General features: G+C 36.3%; 2 protein-coding genes across 3 annotated transcripts; one reads left to right on the forward strand and one right to left on the reverse strand.

Annotated features, from left to right (window-relative positions):
* Positions 1-9,996: 9,996 nt before the first annotated feature.
* Positions 9,997-13,186, reverse strand: LOC149005719 (disease resistance protein RPM1-like). The gene is made up of 2 exons (XM_089168953.1): positions 10,255-13,186; positions 9,997-10,171 (listed from the first exon to the last, which is right to left on the reverse strand). The coding sequence occupies exons 1-2, from the start codon at positions 13,082-13,084 to the stop codon at positions 10,029-10,031; spliced, it is 2,973 nt and encodes a 990-aa protein (XP_089025079.1). The 5' UTR covers positions 13,085-13,186; the 3' UTR covers positions 9,997-10,028.
* Positions 13,187-14,270: 1,084 nt separating this feature from the next.
* On the forward strand, positions 14,271-19,789 carry LOC149005720 (acetylornithine aminotransferase, mitochondrial-like). Of its 2 annotated transcripts, none has more exons than XM_089169253.1 (4): positions 14,271-14,662; positions 14,854-15,351; positions 17,590-18,024; positions 19,023-19,789. In XM_089169253.1, exons 2-4 carry the CDS (start codon positions 14,923-14,925, stop codon positions 19,560-19,562), a joined length of 1,404 nt encoding a protein of 467 aa, XP_089025379.1. In that variant the 5' UTR covers positions 14,271-14,662; positions 14,854-14,922; the 3' UTR covers positions 19,563-19,789. The 2 variants fall into 2 exon arrangements, with proteins under 2 accessions (XP_089025379.1, XP_089025377.1); XM_089169251.1 differs by having other exon boundaries at positions 14,271-14,656.
* The last annotated feature ends 1,348 nt before the right edge of the window (positions 19,790-21,137 follow it).

A 21,137-nucleotide genomic window follows, 5' to 3' on the forward strand; every position in this document is an offset into this window, starting at 1 on the left:
CTCTCAATGATCTCCCAATTTGTGTTTTGGGCACCATAAAAGAGCAGCCTGTAACTTAAAATGTTGGCGTAAATTAATGCACCGTGAGTACTGCATGGATTTCTTAATTAAGGGAAGCCAAGCTAGCACTAATTGTTCTCATAAAATTTAATATAAGCCCATCAACTGGTGCTCTATAATTCCACTCACCAAAGACTAGAAAAATTCAAATAAAAACACCCACCTAACACCCACGCCTTGATATGGTAATCTTGATCAACTAAAGGAGATATGTAATTAATCAAATGGACGGAAGGGGAGGAAGGAAGGGGGATTGGATCTTCTTCTCAGTCTTAGTCGTCGAATTCTCACTTTTACTTTTCCACAAAGACTATTACGTTTGCTCTTTTCATTATACACCATCATAGAAGCTGCATTTCATCAAAATGTAATAAATACAAAGTGACTTCCACTCTAGACTAGTGGCTCTCCCTGCGTCTTAGCAAAAGCTGCGAAGACGAGGGAGACAACATGCACCCTTGTGTGGTCCTGTTCTTGGAAATTGTTACACCTGACCTAATAAAAGATGTACCCTTGTGTTTGAAAATTGCTTCACCTGGTCTAATAAAAGCTATATATATATATATGGAAGACTTCACAAAGTCTTCCTCTTTCTATCTATCAGTGACAGTGAACTTTTCCCAAACTCAACCTCTCTGAATCTTTTTATTATGGGATCTGATCATAACCCCTTTGTTTTTTTGTCTACTTTCAAAATCACCTTCACCTCATCCCCAATTTGCCTAAACTTTTTCATCTTCTTAGTCTGAAACTTGATTTTATTAATCTCTGCTAAGTTTATGCATCCCTCTCTTCTCTCCTTAAATTCTGATAGTTTGGTAAAATGAGTTTGCAGGGGAGGTTTGGATCTTGGATTGGTTTTAGGATGAATTTTTAAGAAAATCTTTGGAAATTTCAAGGTGACAAATCATGCCTTACTTTTCCACTAAGACTATTATTTGAAGTTTTCTAATTTATATGGGCTTCTCATGTTCGCTTTCTACTTTTTATTGGTTTACAACTTCGTACAAGCTGCTTTCAATGTGCACTAGATACAAAACACAAAATGACTTTCACTTTAGACTGACTCTCATTGCATCTTCATGGAAACTGCCTATCAATATGAACTAAAGAAAAACGAGCTAGAGACAAAAGTTCTTGCTGTCGCACTAAATAACTATTCTAATACTTAGACTAAGAACAAAGAAATGGAAGAATTAACTTCTCCTTTGGTTACTAATCAATTAGCAAAGCCACTGCGGGTATGATAAAAAATTGAATATTTTCACCTCTTGGGTAATCATTGGGTAGAGAGAAGCAGCAAAGCCACTGCGCCACCAAAGCAATGAAAGGAGGTACCTCAGCAATTTAGAATGGGGCATTGAATATGATAACAAGCATTTTTTTATGGAAAGTGCATGTTAAGGATGGCTTGACAAAACAGAACAATCGACCTCCCCTCTTAGTGGAGCCGAAAATCCAAAATATTATGCACCTTATTGGTTACTTTGATTATTTTTTTAGGGTTGTTAATTCAATTACAGATTCACTTCAATTGAACTTAGTGGTCAAATTTTGATCCTTCTTCCTCAAGTGAGATCAGGAGTCTATTTGATTATTCTATCAATTGGTAATGACTAACACCTCTTAGTGAAGAAGTCGTTAGTTCGACACTTTGACTCTTGCTAAGGCATATGTAATAACCCCATCCCGTATAAATAAAAAGCATCATTATACAAAAAATCATGCACACCTAATCTTTGAGTAGATAAAATGACAATGCTTTCGTAACAAATTGCTCCAAATTGATTACCAAGTGGATCCATTCCTTCCAATTGAAACCACACGGGGCCTAGACTGGAGAAATGTAGACATTAAGAGCATGTTCATATATGCATACAACACAAACACAAGAAGTAATCCATTTGGGTTGGGTTCAAGCTTTTTGCTGTCCATCTATTATATTATTTGACCCTTAACAATCTTTTGATGATTTTTCGAATCTAAATCTTGAAAATCATGATACTAATAAGAAAAATGTTTCGTTTCAAAAAATCATATTCCCGTATAAGAAGCACGACTCTTTACTCTTTGGCAAGATCACTTCAATAAGTGATTTCACTAGAGAATTGTAATTATCAGAGCAAATTACATATATATATATATATATATATATATATATATATATATATATATATATATATATATATATATATATATATATATATATATATATATATATATATATATATATATATATATATTCTTTTAATTTATGAACTATTATGCATGTTTATATCTCATAAAGTTTATTGCATTTACATTTCTTATGTTTTAAATAATATATTAAATCAATTCTTGCTATTAGAATAATGCTTCAGACGGATTCTCTTTCTCTCTTCCTGTATGTTTTATCTCTAATCCACTCCATCTAGATTGTTTTGTTGCTTCCTCAAGAATTACAACTTTCTGGTTTTGCTCCAGGTGGGTATGGTTCTTCTTTGTTCGTATAAAAGATTCACTGCTTCTCCGTTGTGGGTTGATATGGTTAACTACAGCTTCATTTATGCCAACCAGAAGCTCTTCACTGGAAGTCCTTTGTTCCCTGTTGTCCACACTTCTAACTGCAAGAAGATCTCATCCACTCTGTAAGTTAAAATCCCAACAGATCAAGCAACATGAAAATGTTTGAGAGTCACCGCAAAATTCGCTATTTGAATGTAAAACTAGGTTTAATTGAGAGTTCAATAACAGAAGAAAATCTGGAATTTTAACATTTTGAATTAATTGTATGAAACATATACTACATCACCTCAATTGATATCTCTGTGCACAAATATCATTTCATCTTTACTTTACAATGCCGTTTCTTTATTTTGTAGACTCTCCCTTCCATGAAAAGAAAAGCAACGTCACTTCATAGCGCCTCGTCGATGACCAGTGTTTCTCCCATCAGGGTGGTGATGGGAGGGTTTTTTTTTTTTTTTTTTTTTTTTTTTTTAAATATTTTCAGTGGTGGGGCCCACCATTTTTGTGGTGGAAAAACCGTCGGGGAGCACTCTCCGTTGGGGGTGATGATCCGGATTCTCATTTGTGTTGGGTCCAGCCCATTAACCACATGGGGACTAGTTTTAAAAAAAAAGGAACAAAAAACATGCAATAGGATTTTTGAAAAGTGCTACAGTAGCTACACCATGGTAAAAAATTAGAGGGAAACTCAAGTTTTGACAGGGTGAAAATGGAAAATTTGGGAAATTTCGAGAAAACCGATGATTTTTCCGTACAATTTTCGACAGGTTTTAGATGTATTTTGGGGTGGGATCCTATATTTAAGCTAATTAGAGTATAAAGAATACATTTGTTGTATTTTACTAAAAAAATCAATGTAGATATGTCATTCAATGTACATAACATCAATGTAGAGTTGTCCAAAAAGTACATTATAAACTTAACTACTTAAGCATATAACATTCGATATATAATTTCTAACTTCAAAATAGTTGACAATAAAAGGAAAATACAACTTAGTGTTAAGAGGAGTGCCAATAGTGGATTCATCCTGTGAGCTAAGTAGTACTGTGTCTGTAACATCCTCTCCTCCAACCAACGAACATAGACATCCCATGACATTTTATGCCTATGGTTGTCAAGTTAATCGACAACTGTAACTTTATGAGTCTAGTCATCAATATGCTTAAGATAACCAACTTGAGGGAATACGCACTTTGGATAGGGAAGTCCTGATAGAGGGGGTATTTGTCGTGGTATTTTGGGAACATGAAATAAACAAAAAAAATTGAAAATTTGGAAAAGCTACAAAACTTATAGGAAAAAGTCTCAAGTTTTCACAAATTTCCCAGGTTTCCACGAAATTTCCCAAGTTTCAACAGGTTTCGAGGTTTCGACAAGTTTCGACGAAATTTCGATAGTTTCGATCGAAATTGAGGATTTTTTTCCGGTCCTCATGAGTTTCATTTCGCATTTTCCAAAGTATCGATGGAATTTTGTTCTATGCCTTAAAGTGATATTTACCAAAATAGACTTTCTCATGTGTGAATTACAAACTTAAGATCACACTGAAATTGATTTCCTTTTTTTTTTTTTTTGTGGTAATCTATGAAATTGATTTCCTGCTTCTATGTTCAACAAGAATGTCATGTTCAGCATGAATGGGCTTGACTAAAGTTTTTTTGGTAAGATTTCCTGCTTCCATGTTCAACATGAATAGGCTTGACTCAAGTTTTTTTGGGTAAAATTTACTGCTTCCATGTTCAACATGAATGGGCTTGACTAAAGTTTTTTTTTTGGTAAGATTTCCTGCTTCCATGTTCAACGTGAATGGACTTGACTAAATTTTTTTTGGGAAGAAAGGAATTTTTCTCTCTTTCTTTCTTTTTGTTGATTTTAAAGTTGTTTGGTAGAGAAAAATATTGGCCAAGAAACTTCAGCGTGTTCTCTCCTTAATGTGTTCAAAATTATGTTTTGATTAAACGGTTAACTTGAAAGTAGGAATTGATGAGTGTACAAATCAAATTTTGAATTTAATTATAGAACAAAATTGCCCCTTAAATCATGTAACCCTCAAGAGCAAAATACCCTCAAGGTGTGCAATAAATATAATTTGATTATAGTACCTTTACCTATCCTCACTTTTCATTAAGCGTGTGAAGGAGTTTCTCCTTCACTCATCTTCTTCCTATATTTTGGTAGAAATCACCCACTATTGGCCCTTGTCACATCGATATGTGAAGAAAACCCTAGAAATTGGAGGTGGGCTTCACCTGCAATTTGGGGTTTATCAAAGAAGAAATCTGAGGCTCCGATTACTTGCTCCAGTTGAAACCATAAAAATTGGATATAGGCATTCAAATACATCAAATTCAAGTTAAAAATTAAGGATGTGAGATAATATTGAAAATAAATAAAAAAATAAAAATATACTAATACTAACCATGTTAGTAATAAGGGGATTTAAGGAATGGCATAATTTAGCAGGTAACTAGGAATTGAGCTGAAAATTTCCCTTAGAATTATGAGGTTAAGCGATGCCTTAGCATCTTTGTATTTTTTTTAAAATTTCCAAATTGTCCCTTTCTTTATTTTCCCTCTCAACTCACTTCGACTTTCAAAGAAAAAGGAAGAGCTGAGAAAGAATGAAAAATACCATTGATTTTTAACTTTTTTAATTTTTGTTAAGCCCTTTTCTTGCTTTTAAGAAATTCAAGCCGGGCACTTATGCTTTCTCTATCATTAAACCAACAATATTAGATACAGTAAGTCGTTTGTAATAAATAAACATTTCAAGGAGTGTAAATCGTAAGAATGTACGATCAAAAGAGGTGTATTATGTAATTTGGTCTAAATCTCAAGCACTTAAGCGGAAAAAAAATTCAGGTTGAGTTGAGTCTGGATCATCGACCTTGACGGGGTGCTTCCCTAACGGCTATTGACCATAAATTATACAGGGAGGCTCTCACAGGGTTAGATGATGGGATTTTTATTTTTATGTTTTATTATTTTTTACTTGTGCCCCATGTAATTTGTGTTTGTAAAGCCGTCAAGGGTACTCTTGAGAGCGAGGCTTGAATGGTTTTTTTATGGTCTCTTTTTTTTTTTCCCAAATATTTACGAATTACTTTTGGGGGACGAATTTACAGTTTCAGATCAAGATTCTGTCTGACTAGTTCAAATCATTTTGTCTTACGAATTGTCTTACCAATTTGGTATCTGGGCATTAATCTGCATCGCAAAGGAGAAATGGTTGCTTGGTCGAAAATCTTCAAATTCTTTCTTGAATTGATTATTATTGTATCAAACTTCTGTTGTGGCTTCAAGAATCAAGGGTAAAGACACATCAAATATAAATGTGTGTATGAACTAAATAGCATACTCGAATTGGAAATAACTGATGTAGTAACCAAATAAGAACTGAACACAAGAACTGGAATGTAACCCTGCTAACTAGAATCAATTGGGTAATCAATCTGGGACTTGGAACCCATTTCCACTACTTATCAACTGAATTTGTATTAGTAATGAGTAGGGTCAAATCCACAGAGATTGGTGAAGATTTATTCTTTGATAAAAATTGGGGAGTTTTGAATCAACAAATTAAATAAAAATTAACGAGTGCAGTAGTTAACAAGAAAATTAGAATAATAAAGACTTTCGATCAAGATTCAACTTCAGAATTGATTATCTCAATTGATCATTGACTTAAAAAATAAAAGCTTTAATTTCGGGTAGATTGGTTATGGTCATTGAGGATCAGTCCTCTAACAACCAATCTTTCCCTACTTTATTGATAACTTTCGGATCTGTCCTTTGAGTTATTCCCTAATTAATAAACATAACCTTCGGATCTGTCCTTTGAGTTATGTCTATTAATCGCATTAAAAATTAAAAGACCCAATCCCTAGTCAATAAACCCGGAAAAAGCCTTGTTTATTTAAACTAGGATATACATTCTCATAGCAAACTCTCCAGGGCATTGATTACCCATTCGAGAATGCTATTTGTCACTTATATAAGAATTGACTGAGTATTGTATTAATCATAAAACAACAGGCCGCTTGTCTAAGGATTAATACAATAACATAATAAATATAGAAAACGCATAAATACCTGAGAATTAAAGAAAACTGATAATCCAAAGTCTCACAATTGGTGAAAATCAAACTTCCATTAATCTTGATCGAAAGCTAAAATTAGCTAGACATGGAAAATAAAAACAAAGCAGTGAAAATAGAAAACATTGTGCCGTTCTTCCTCAGAATTGTGGCGCCAAAATTTGATGGGTGTCGAATCCACCAAAGATAATCCTTATCTCAACTGAATTTGTATTAGTAATGAGTAGGGTCGAATCCACAGAGATTGGTGAAGATTTATTCTTTGATAAAAATTGGGGGGTTTTGAATCAACAAAGTAAATAAAAATTAACGAATGCAGTAGTTAACAAGAAAATTAGAATAATAAAGACTTTCGATCAAGATTCAACTTCGGAATTGATTATCTCAATTGATCATTGACTTAAAAAATAAAAACTTTAATTTCGGGTAGATTGGTTATGGTCATTGAGGATCAGTCCTCTAACAACCAATCTTTCCCTACTTTATTGATAACCTTCGGATCTGTCCTTTGAGTTATTCCCTAATTAATAAACATAACCTTCGGATCTGTCCTTTGAGTTATGTCTATTAATCGCATTAAAAATTAAAAGACCCAATCCCTAGTCAATAAACCCGGAAAAAGCCTTGTTTATTTAAACTAGGATATACATTCTCATAGCAAACTCTCCATGGCATTGATTACCCATTCGAGAATGCTATTTGTCACTTATATAAGAATTGACTGAGTATTGTATTAATCATAAAACAACAGGCCTCTTGTCTAAGGATTAATATAATAACATAATAAATATAGAAAATACATAAATACCTGAGAATTAAAGAAAACTGATAATCCAAAGTCTCACAATTGGTGAAAATCAAACTTCCATTAATCTTGATCGAAAGCTAGAATTAGCTAGACATGGAAAATAAAAACAAAGCAACGAAAATAGAAAACATTGTGCCGTTCTTCCTCAGAATTGTGGCTTCCTCTTGTTGTAGCTTCTCCTCAATCTCTGAAAATGCGTTCCTTCTTATAGAGGATTCCCCCACATCGGTGCGTTCTTTCCAAATTTGTTATTTCCATCGTTCGCTTTGGCAATGCAATTCTTCCCAATTGAGCTTGTCTCCTTCTCATTTGCCAATGCAATGGTTTCCAATTTAGTCACTTTCCAATTCAGCTTCTTCCTTAGATGTCCGATCGCAGAGAGAACGAAATATTTGCTTGCTGAATTGAGACTTTTACGAAAATCCTTCTGATTTGGGCAAGATCAAACCTCTAGCTTTGGACATAATCAAATCTTCCATCATAATTTGGGTGTGATTCTTTGATTTGATTTAAAAATGTGCCAATATGGTTCTAACCATTCTTTTTATAGATAATTGGATAGAATTCTAACCCATGCCAACACCTGGTTTCATAACCATACACCCTTTGTCTTAAGGAGATAAGCTTAGACACTGAAAATTGGCTGCCTGCTCCCTGACAATGATGAGAGCTATCAGATACTGACATTTTACTGCTACAGCGAAGGATATTTTTAGCGATTGAAGTTTCCAGGAACCCGGATCATCATCTCGACAGGGAGCACTCTGTGCTCCCAACGGTTTTTCCACAACAAAAATGGTGGGCCCACATCTGAAAATATTAAAAAAAAAAAAAAAACACTCTCATTACCACCCCTGGCCCCCTGTATTTTGTGGTGGTAAGCCGTTGGGCGACAGGTCGTTGATCCGGACTCGTTTCCAGGACCCATAACCAAGGTTTTTAGAATGCTAAAAGAACATATTTAATCCAAGTACCTGTGAACAGATATTTATGGTACCATGGGATTACTCTCAGAACTGTGGGAATACTTTTGCCTAGTTTGGACAATATTTGGGAACGTGTATTTTCTTCTCCCATGGACGGATGGGAAAGATGCTCTACGGTCCTGTGTGAGGATTTTTCAAGTTCACTTTTCCCACCAGGGCCGTGAAGGGTAACTGTTACCGATAGAGGGCCGTGAAGGTTTATATATTGTTGTGTCCCATGTTGCAAATAGAAAGTCTAATGGCTTGCAAACTTCCGTTGCTGTTGGTAGCTCTTGGCTACAAGTGTGGATCATTTGTGCTCTTTGACAGTTAAACAACAACCATAAGTTATGTGGGACTCATAAATAAAAAATAATAAAATATTTTTTTAAAAAAATCACATCGCCTAATCTTGTACCTCTTGTAATTTATGGTCAATAGCCGTTAGGGGAGACAATCCGGACTCCTTGGTTACATCCTTCTCCTTCTTTGTATCTTCCAGGAATTTTTGCTTGGAAGCTTTTCTTTAGTTAATGGAATCCCTTTTCGACCAATAAATAAAACTACATAGTTTCTTCCCAAAAAAAAAAAAACTACCAAAGACAAGTCATTATGATTATTAAGCCTTTAAATGGAGGGGACAATAAAGTCTATTTATTTTTTGTAGCAAAATCATCCAAAAGAAATGAGAATCTAAAGAAATTAAACTCAATTTCAAACCACTTTGATAGTTTAATTTAGGAAACCTTCATATGCTGTCAAACATATGAAATTAAAAACCGGACCGGGGGTGGAAGTGGCACGAGAATGCACAAGGCACACAAGTATAAATAGAAACATTACAAATAGTTAGATAAATGTGCCATTTAGTTTTCACATCATAGAATTAATCATAATAGTTTCCAACAAAGAAACGAAACCAAATACACTATCAAACTCATAAGAGAACTAAATGTAAAACCCTGGAAATGATCCACCGGTCATCAATTGTTAGATCAAACCCTGAATTCACGACCTCCAGTGAAGTTCATTCCTGCATAGAACAACGGATGATTATATTATTAAATTAAGCCAATAAAAAGAACTTTTTATATAAGTCCCCTCAAATTCCATTGGAAACATGGTGCACCCCCTCAAAACCAAGACCTTAATTTCCAAACCACATTGTTTGCATTACCTTAAATATGATTTTAAATTTTTTCCAAACTTAAAAACTGATTTTAAAACCTAATATGAAATTACTACTCCACCCTAAACCCTAGTCACCCTTCACTCTCCCTTCTTCCTTCATTCCACATAGCAACCCCTATGCAACTAGAGCTCATACCAGAGCTTCCCCTCTAATTTCCTAGAGCAGCTATGCTTGGAACTTCAAGATTATTTCCTTCAAATCCATTTCCAAACTTTGACTCGCCAAATCACACCAGAACAAACTCCACAATAACTACTGTAAAAAGATTTGATTCTACTCCAATTAAACCAAATGGAAGAGAACCCGAGAAAGATTGACACACACTAAATCAAAGCTTATTCAAATCATGAAACAGGCTTTCAAATTCTGGAAATTCAGGACACAAGAGAGTAAAGTCAATAGATGAATACCATGATATTGGCACTGCTGCGAAGCTGATACTGTGGTGGAAGAGAATCTGCAATAGCTTTTTCACCTCCACGCTCAAATTGTTCAGCTTTGGCTACGCATTCGTCTAAGAGATTTTGTCGAATCATTTCTGCCATAATCATACACAGACCAAATTTTTAAAATTTCATACTTTTTGTGAGGGAGATATGGAAAGAGAAAGTAAATACTCACCGAAACGTTGTGTTGGTGGTTGCTCTGCTGAAACATGTCTGAGAGCAACTGCTGCATCAATTGCAGAATAACGAACTTGGCGTCCTTCATGCTTACGACTAAAATAGGCCTTTGGCAATTTCTCATTCAACATTCGTTCCTCAAAATACAGAAGAAGAAGAGGCAATGTACTGAGCTCAAATTCTGGGGGCATATCAACAAAGTAAAGAAGCTTCAGATTAGAAAAATGTTGAATCCCTTCTGGAGCTCTGCAAAATTTTTTGCATCCTTCGATTCTTAGATCTTCCAAGACAGGCATTGCACCTTCTTCCACTCTCAATATAGTAAGTTTCTCTTGCCCAATTAGACGAAATACCTTAAGTCTATCAAACCCTCCTGCCTCTATGAGTATCTCATCTCCTTCAAAGGATTCTGCATGAAGAATCAAGTCCACTAGATTATATAACATCCGAAGCCTCCCGATGGGGTTTTCTTTTAACCTTGATGTGCCTAAACGCAGCTTGACAAGACCATCGAGTGATGTAATCCAGTTTGGTAATCTCTCAAGAGGAGCATCCAGATACAGACGTTGAAGGAACCTGGGAGGTGATGACAAATGATCAAAATTTAGGAGGTCATAATCATCTAATGACTTTATAGTCAAAGAACAAAGATGGCTCATCTTTTCAATGGAGGCACATAGGTGCAAAACATCACCACTTCTTATCCTCACAATACCCAACCTTCTGAGCTCGATCAACTTCTCCAACTCCCTAACCAAGTTGTTGCCACCTTCTTGGTAATTTGCTCCTATGAATACTAGCTTCTCTAAGCTTGTTAAATTCCCAATACCCTCACCCTTCTTTAATGCTCGCTTTGTTTTCTTACCTCCAAGAGAATTGAGTCGATCAATTAGAAGATTCCGAAGATGACTGAGCTTGAAGATCCCAATAGGTATCTCATCAATAGAAGTACCTCTTAGATCCAAAGTTTCTAGGTACTTAAATTTTCCTATGGTCTTTGGGAGAGTCTTCACCTTTGTATTTCGCAAACATAAGTATCTCAAATGAAGGAGATTGCCAACTTCATCATCAAGAGTTGCCAAAGGTGTGTTTTGCAGATCCAAGACTTGCATCAACTTGAAGTTTGATGCAACTGTACGTGTAAAAGAGCCTTGCAAATTTTCAACCTTAAATAGCAAAAGAGATCGTAAGTGGGAAAAGTTTGCATTCTTTAGAACCTTTTCTTCACTAACTTGGATTGACATACGTCGAACATTGTCCGGCAAATTAGTTTTGGGATCATCAAGAACTACTCCATAGTTCCATTCTTCTGACTTCAGAAGAATGATTTCACGCAAAAAATCATGTACTCGACAACTGCGAATACGTCCATCCAAATATGTTTCTTCAATTTGAACTAGCTTCCTACAAACAAGCTCCTTGAGGTAATCTTCTGCAGCCTCTTCCAAGGTCAATCCTTTTTTTCGTTCCACAAATCCTTCAGCTGTCCACAACCTAAACAGCCTTACACACTTGATTGAATAATCTTCTGGGAAGATGCCAAAATATAAGAAACAGAATTTCAAGTGGTAAGGTAAATCATTGAAACTTAATGACAAAATCTTTTGCATTCTTACTAGATGGTGATTGTCTTTGAACTCAGAACCAAGATTGTCAAGCAATTTTTGCCATTCAAATTTCGTCTTTTCTTTCAATGACAAAAGAGCACCAGTAGCTACAATAGCAAGAGGCAAACCCTCACATCTTCTCAGAATTTTAAAAGACAGGTCCTTTAAATCTGAAGGACAATTCACTGATGCAAAAGCTGTCATGCAAAATAGTCTAAAACCTTCATTATCAGGTAAAGGCTGAAGGTTGTAAACATAGCTAGAATTTGATTTTTTGCAGTAGGAAGCTACATCATTGTTGCGTGTTGTGATTATCACCCTGCTACCACATTCATTACTGGGCAAAGCATGTTGTATAGAGTTCCATGATTCTATGGTCCAAACATCATCAAGGACAAGTACATACCTTTTCAATTGTATATACTCCCTTAGTTTGTTTACCAGCTGAACTTCTTCCATGGAATCTAGTCCTGTAAGAGCAAACCAATCTTCTTTGTGAAATTGCTTCATCATGGACTTCAGGAGATCTTGAGGTTTAAAAGACTGTGACACTGTGATCCAAGCATGACATTCAAAGTGATCCTGGACTTTTCTGAGATCATAGACTTTCTTGACAAGTGTGGTCTTTCCTAGACCACCCATGCCTGCCACAGAAACTACTTTGCATTTCAGCTCTCCATCTACTAGCAGTTGGACCAGGTGATCTCGTGGCTTCTCTATTCCTACAACATCAGAATTCTCAACAAACAGAGCAGGGACTCGAGGATCATGCCATGTATCAGGCATAGTAACAGAGGTTGAACCTTGCTGAGAACTATTGAAGTTATACCTCTGGCTGATTTCTCTAATTTTGATGGTTCTTCGTTTGATTTCTTGTACATCAGCAGCTATTTGGCGCCGTGATTTCCATTCCTTGGAGAGTTGAACAATTTTACAAAGATAGCCTGAAAATCCAGGCTTTTGTTGTTGATGTGTGCAAAGCAAGAACTCATCCACAGCATCTTCAATTTCACATGCTACATCCCTCACTTGCTTAACCCAAACCTTCACTACTTCATCCATCTCTCCCCTTGCATCTGCATCCTTTAAAAAGGCACGGATACTCTCGAGTTCATCCCTTAAATCACGAACTTCTGTTCGCACACCTTTCAGAAGTTTTGCCTCTTCAACTAGCAAGTTGCCCAACTTGCTAACTAGAAAGCTTACAGCAGGCATAGCCATCTCTGAGCTAAATTTGTGTTTGATTTTCAAGAAAGCATCAAAGAGCGACCAAACAAAGCTACTATTAATGGTGGGGTGTTCTATCTCAAGCTGTTAATTAAGTCTCCAGTTCATTACTTCATGTGTAGACAGGGCAGGTATGAGTTGATTCAAAATAAGCACAAACTCTTTGAAAATGGCATCAACTAACCAGAATATATGCTGCATTATAGATCTATCAAAATGACCATTGCTCTCATTTGTCACCACAAGAATAAAGTGACAGCAGGAAGAAGGACCAAATTGAAAGAATCGTTAAAGAAATGAAGTTGCTTCGTGGTTTTAATGGTTCTAACTTACTCCAATGAAATTCTAAACATGATATCATAAAGGAATCAGATTCTGAGGAGCAAAAATAAGTATAATCTACTACATAATCACCAGATTTTCTAATTCAAATCTGGGTGATAAGAGATGCTTGAGACCTCCATCCTCAAAGAAGGAAATGCCATGACCTATTGTGCTATTCTCTAATGTCTTAACTGACATTTATGCCTCTACTGTCTCTTGCTCGTGTGGAGCATCTGATTCCAAAAAAATTCTATCTTTTAAATTTAATTTCAACTTTTAAATGCGACTGTCTGTTCTTCATCCACAAGGAAATGAATCATTCATTTTTTTGTAATAGGCTATTTGTGATAAATTGAATAACTCAAAAGGTCACATCCTCTACAATTCTCACCTCTTGCAATTCACTTTAATTCTTATCTGTGATTGTCATACGTAGCCATTAAATATATAAAGGTCAGAATGAGAACTCAATTAAAAACTGAATCTAATAAATTCTTAAAATTTAAGTTTCATGGAAAAAATAAAAATGAAATTCAAATTTTTTTTAGAGATTTTTTAGATTTAATTCTTAATTGAATTTTAATTGTAATAATTAGATAATTAACCATATTCTTAGATAGAAATTACATGAATTGTAAGGGTGGGAATTATTGAGGATGGCCACTTAAAATTTCCACGGTACAGTGTGTCGACAATATATTTCCGTGGGGGCAACACGATACCCGATACCGCGATAAAAACAATTTGTCGCATATTTTCGAAAAGTTGATTTATCGCGATAAATTCAAAAATTTAAAAATATCTAAAATGTCGGAGAGAGAGAGGGGAACGAGCCGTCGCCTGTGGGTTATGTCTCTCTTCACATACCACACCGCAGATCGAAGAGAGATTCTGAGAGAGGGGAAGAAACTATGGCGGTGACGATGGTGGTGACCGGTGATGGAGTCTGAGATCTAAAGAAAAATGTTGTGCTCTTTCATCACTGCGGTCTCATCTCATCTCTCCGATCTCTCTGCCGCTCTCTCTCCCCCCCTCAAACTCACACCTGCAACCGAAAATCGCCCTTTTAAGTGGGGTTTCCGTGGTAAGAATCGATAATCGATAGAAAGAGCAACGAGATTTCGGCCGATATATCGCGATATGGAACGATCATTCGGACCTCGTAAATTTCCCAAAAGTGTGAAAAAAAAAAAACAAAAAAAAAGACACTAGTGCCGAAACTTGGGGTCCACGATCCAGGAGGTAAAGGTGACATTTTTAAGCTAAATTGTTCTGCAGTTCCTTGAAATTATTCAAATTCGTTTGAGTTACTTGTCCTCCATTTATTTCTGCAACTTTTCCAGGGCATAAAATTTCGCTTTGATCATTAATCGTTGCTTTCTTTTCAATACCTTCTGCTGCAATAATCTGAGAAATTGTAACCTGGTTTTTCTTTATAGAAACGATTTCAATCTTATACCGGCAACATAGAAAACTCGGTCTAGGTCTGCAAGTTACAGTCGAAGACGATGGGCTCTCTTCAGATGTTTTTGAACAATTCAGTATCACCAGCGGCTGATCTTCCTCGTTTGTTTAAGCTCGAGAAAGGAAGTTACTGTGTTCGAGCCAATGGGGGGAAAATCTCTGCTTGTCTTAATCTGGACATGCAAGCTCCAGCTTCTGCGACTTTGGAAGGAAAATTAGGGCTTGGTGGGAGTAAGGATGTTATGGATATGGAAAAGAACGTTCTTGTGGGAACTTACGCGAGAACTCCAGTCGTTCTATCAAGTGGCAAGGGATGTAAGTTGTACGATGTGGAAGGCAGAGAGTATATTGATATGACTGCTGGGATAGCTGTGAATGCACTCGGCCATGGTGACCCGGATTGGGTGAAAGCGGTTGTTGAGCAGGCAAATATTCTCACTCATGTCAGCAATGTGTACTATTCGATCCCTCAGGTTAGAACTACATTATTTTTCCTCTATTTCTCCCTCAATTATTTATGTATCTAAATTGTTGTTCTCTGAATGCTAAACGATGGGAAAAGTTCTTGAATCAATGGTTCTGCACTGCTGTAGTTTCTTAATCTGTATTGCTCATAGTAGGTGTGGTGGATAAAGGATACAGCTCAACTTAGCCTTACCCACCTAAATGGGGTTGGCTTTTTGTATCCTTTTTCTTCAGTTAGTGTTATTCAACCATGCTTGTTACTAGTCCTATTCCATACTTGTCTTTCTTTACTATTCTGCTTAAGAGTCATTTTAGGTCCATCCTTGCTCTTTTTGTGATTGATCTTAGGTACCCAAATTCCAACCTTGCTAACCCTGTCATCAATATTTATCTCTCCACTTGCAGTTCTACTGTATATCATTTCTTTTTGTTTCACTTATATTGAAACTTTTTTAATCCAAGGTTGTTCTCAAAAATTTCTAACTTTGAATTTATCCTTGTTAACAATTCATCTATCAAAACAATATCATCATCAAAAAACATACTCCTATGATTCTAGTGTTAAATATCTCTATGCAGATGCTCTATGATTAGTGCAAACAAACATGGGCTAATAGCTGATCCTTGTATTCCAAACTTATATAGAATTCATTTCCTTAAATTTGCAATTCTCACAAGTGTATTCTATATCACTAAAGACCATTTAAGGATCCTCTTTCTATTCTCTGAATCTTACATTACTCTCGTAGGCTAAAGCATAAGTATATTGATTGAAATGTAAAGGATCATCTAATTGCAATTAATAGTTCCCTTTTCTTTGAGACTTAGAACCACTGAGTTAGAGATTTGAAGATGCTTGAAAGGAAGAAGTTCTATTTCCTACTGTGATGCTTGAAAGAATGTAGGGGCGGGCCTTGGCACAAGGGTCGGCGGACAACAGTTGTAGCCTAGGGTCAAGGTATTGGAACATCCTCTTTGACAAATTTGTTGGGGCTAAGGCTGTGTAGGAAAATGCCCCCCTGCCTCCCGGTTTTGCTTGTGTAGAAGCCTTTGATATTGGGTTCACCCTTTTATGCTTGAAAGAAAGTGTTCTTGTAACCTTGATGCTACACCTTCTTTAAATAACCTAGTCATGCAAAAAGGATGTGACAAGCCATCAAAGAGAACATGTACATTTAATCATATCTAGTAATCTGCCAGTGGAGTGTGAGTAAATACCTCTTATGAATAAAAAATTAGTTTTGTTGCCTTGGCAACCTTATAAGGGTACAACATGGCTTTGGATTTAATCTGAACTTATGATTAACATAAGAAATGATATTGGTACAACTAACACCGTCAATCACCATTGCGCACAATTGGAACATTAGTACAACTACTTTTTTCAAACACCATTGTGCATTATTAGGTGTTACACCTCACTGCAGTTGTAAAATACTATATTACATTGCCTACATCTCCTTCAGAGATTTTTTTTATGTAACCCGATGGGAATGAAGAATGTATCATCTCGAGGTCATTAAATTGAAATATGCCATAAAATCTTAGTTCCCTCTTTCATCTTTTGTAGCCTGGTAACTGTTCTTGTGCTTTGTCTACCTATGGAAGCTTCCATGCATTGATAACCTAATGTGCCACATTGAAGAATGATCTACCTAATCCAACAGTTGAATTTGGAGGATATGGTGTAGATTGATTGAATAGTTGGATGTCGGTTTTCATTACAAAACTCAATCATTTACTACCAAAATTCATTTACTAACCTATGTATTGGCCACTTCCTTGTTTATTTTTAGTCAAGAAGAATGTATTGAAGACTCAAAACTATATTTGCCACATGGATCACTCTGGTTGGGTTTAAATTTGGTAGGTAACCAAGAAATCTTGCAGTGTATTTTATATAAAACTTGGGTGCTAAATGATATGTCACCTGGTGTGGTGGATATCAGATCCTACCACCTAATATCATATTGATTGAACCTTAACATATTAGTACAAGTATCCAAAGCTTCTCAGCTGTTTTTCGTGATTAGCATCTCTCTGATAAATTTTAGAGATATCTCTTATAACTGCCCTTCTCATACCCTGACCTGTACCAATGCCAATACTTGGCACCATGGTTTTAATATTATGTGAGGGTTATTTTTGGTTCATTCTCCTTGCTATTTCTATAATTTTTATGTGATATTCAGCAGATTTTGTGCATTGTTTTGTGGTTATTAAAATGTAATACCATGTTGATGTAGGTGGAACTTGCAAAACGTTTAGTTGAATGTTCCTTTGCTGATCGTGTGTTTTTCTCGAACTCCGGGACGGAGGCAAATGAGGCAGCTATTAAATTTGCAAGAAAGTTTCAAAGATTTTCTCAGCCTGATGATAAAAATCCAGCAACAGAATTCATCTCATTCTCTAATAGCTTCCATGGGAGGACAATGGGTGCCCTTGCACTAACCAGCAAAGAGAATTACAGATCACCTTTTGAACCTGTCATGCCTGGTGTTACCTTCCTTGAATATGGGAACATCCAAACTGCAAAAGAGGCAATTAAACGTGGAAAAACAGCAGCAGTTTTTGTAGAACCTATCCAAGGTGAAGGGGGCATATACAGTGCTACAAAGGAATTTTTGCAGTCACTTCGTAATGCTTGTGATGATGCTGGAGCCCTCCTGGTCTTTGATGAGGTAGGATGTTTCTTTTTGAAAAGTTGTTGTGTAGTGAGTTGGAGTAAATGTCCCATTTGGTGAGTTCCTAGATATTGTTGAGGCAAATTGAATGATCATATATGACAAATAGCAGGTTGCTCTGTTATGTTCTTGAAGGAATAGAGCAGTCCTAGCAGAAAATGTCCATATCTTGAATGGTGTTTGCTTATTGGTGTCAAGTATCCAATTTCATAGATCATTATGTAGACCCCCGCTCAACCTGTTTTGGTGTCAGGCAACCAGATAATCACTTGACTATTTCAATTTATCAGCACAGTCACTCTCATTCAAAATATGCAAAGAGCTTGCTGAATTCTTCAGAAAAGGTGATGAGGTAAAGTAGGCTGGATATAATAGTACGTCTTTAAGGAAATAGCAGTAGAATGGACCTAAATAATGGCTGCTTTGGTGAACAGCAAACTTTTATCAATTGTAGAGGGGCAGGAGTAGAATTACGTACCAAAATTTGTAAGTCATATATCAACTGGTCAGAGAGGTATGAATGTCTAAAGTTTTGTGCACAGAATGGACAACAGAAAATGGCACTAGGGTATACTTGCTTAAATTCTGCAGAATGAGAAGAGAAGCAAAAGCAGCAATAGGACTATGTAAAAAGTATTATATGAGAAGTAAAATTTAAGCAATCTGGGATCCGTTCCTTGGCAAAATGGTCGGTGGACCACAGCTGTAGCCTTGAGGTCAAGGCATCAAAATAGCCTCCTAGCAAAAATTGCCTGGGTTAAGATTGTGTTGAAAAGTTGCCCCCTTGGAGTATGCTTGTGCGGAAGTCTTCTGCACCAGCTTTGTTCATTTATTATGTATTCCTCTCAGATGAATGCTCTTTTATGAATTTATTGGAATGAGTTATACCAATTTCACCTTCACATTAAAGATCCATAGGTTGCTTATTTGGTATTTTATGTTTCCTCCTTTGAGCACATCTGACAAGGCGTGTATTTTCCATTTTGTTACTGTAGGTTCAATGTGGATTAGGCCGAACTGGGTATCTCTGGGCCCATGAATCATATGGAGTAATACCAGATATGATGACACTTGCCAAACCTCTAGCTGGAGGTCTCCCCATTGGTGCTGTCCTTTTGACTGAGAGAGTTGCTGCTGCCGTAAATTTTGGTGACCATGGAAGCACATTTGCAGGTGGGCCTCTCGTTTGTAATGCTGCCCTCGCTGTTTTAAATAAGATTCGTAGGCCTGGATTCCTAGCCAGTGTCTCTAAGAAGGGCAAGTTCTTGAAGGAACTACTGTCTCAAAAACTGGAAGGAAATCCACATGTGAAAGAAATTCGGGGCTTTGGACTTATTGCTGGAGTAGAACTGGATGTGCCTGCAGCACCACTTGTAGATGCATGCAGAAACTCTGGCCTTCTGATTTTGACTGCTGGAAAAGGGAATGTTGTGAGGCTTGTTCCACCATTGGTCATATCTGAAGAGGAACTGGAATGTGCAGCTAAGATTCTGTCAGAGTGCATGCCTATACTTGATAAGAGCAATTCAAACTAATAGAACCAGAGAGAGATGTCAAAGTTTAGTTTCAAGAGCAGTTGATTTATATTTCTGTGGAATTTTTAGCTATAATGAACGAATGTATCAGTAGCAGTTAAGATTTATGTTTCTTAGTCAAGTGTAGCTATGATGGAAGAATTATCAGTACTGTAGTTCTAAATGAAAAGAGCTGAGATATTGTCTGTGTGCCAGTCCTAATGTCAATGTGCATTTCTTCTTTCCTTTATGTGAGCCAATGTCCAGTGAGGGTAATTCCTGAGCTCAGATCACGTGGCAGACAGTTGAGCATCTGGGTTTTGGTAGCTATGGTTCCTTTATGATTTTCATAATTGACAATCATCTTAGTAATTACGATTTGTGGAGGATTGAGAGAGAGAGAGAGAGAGAGAGAGAGGGGTTGATGCTATAAAAATTCATTCCTGAATTGAAGTGTTCATGTGCATTTCTTTTTTCTTTTATTTATCATTCTGCAAGCCAATCTGCGCAATGAGTAGGGTTGGATTAAAAAAATCTCTCAAAATTTTGTTGCCTTTGATTAGAAACACTAATTTTTTCTCTTGAATTGTTTGAAGAGACGATGTTATTACCTCTCCTAGTAAATTTCCTCGATGTTCATTGGCTTGGAGTTCCATAGCAGTGAAGAGTAAATTTTAGCTTAATTTTTTAATCCCTTGTAGGTTTATTTTTCACTGTGGGAATGATTGTTGTTGACCACTTGCTGTTTTATTTGCCCATCCTCTTTTAAGTGGTCCCCACCCCCAAAAAGAAAAAAACGAACTTCTTAAAAAAATGTTGAATCTGGGTTTGTTGAAGAATGCAGAAACTATACTGATGCTACTTGTTAGTTGTTATCTACTATACGTAAAGTTGTTTTAACTCAATTGATCTCTTGGTGGTTTAGTGGATGGTTAATGGGGAAATTTGTATTGGACTATTCGCAATAAGAGATATTAAAAAGCTAAGCTTCCTGTTTTATATCAATTATTTCCTCATTCCATTCTTGATTTGGGTTATATATGCATGGTGCCCCCCCCCCCCCCCCCCCCCCACCCCCCAAAAAAAAGCTTCTTTCTCTTTCCATCCCTTAGATTTGATTCTGATGTTCTAAGAAAAGCCCTCATTGTCAAATGTTATCATAGCCAATTTGGCATGGTACATGCAAACTTAAACAGGATTTCCTGGACATTATATTTGATTCCTTTTTCTATTGTTTTATCCCTTTCTATCAACTTTTTTGGTTATTTGATATGCTAAAAAGAATACTGATTGTGGTAGGGTAAAGAGTTAACATTTGATTACAACTTTTTGTGCGGGTATATGGTGCTGCTGCAAAGAAATGTTTTTGTGGGTCTTCTCTGTGCCAGGGCTAAATTGGAGGGGATCCATTGAATGCTGAAACAGTTGTTCAAGGTGTGAAGAATTTCCTGAACCTGTAATGATTGATGAGGATAACATTGATGGAATTACTTTGGTTACCAGTTTTGATGGCGCAACACAATTTGCAAACGTTCCTTTTCAAGCTAGAGATAGCAAATCAGAACTTGCAATCATGGGGTTTGATACATCATTAGA

The sequence above is a fragment of the Hakea prostrata genome, chromosome 9 (assembly GCF_041222555.1).
Source record: "Hakea prostrata isolate BN-2017 chromosome 9, UWA_Hpros_2, whole genome shotgun sequence".
Taxonomy (NCBI): domain Eukaryota; kingdom Viridiplantae; phylum Streptophyta; class Magnoliopsida; order Proteales; family Proteaceae; genus Hakea; species Hakea prostrata.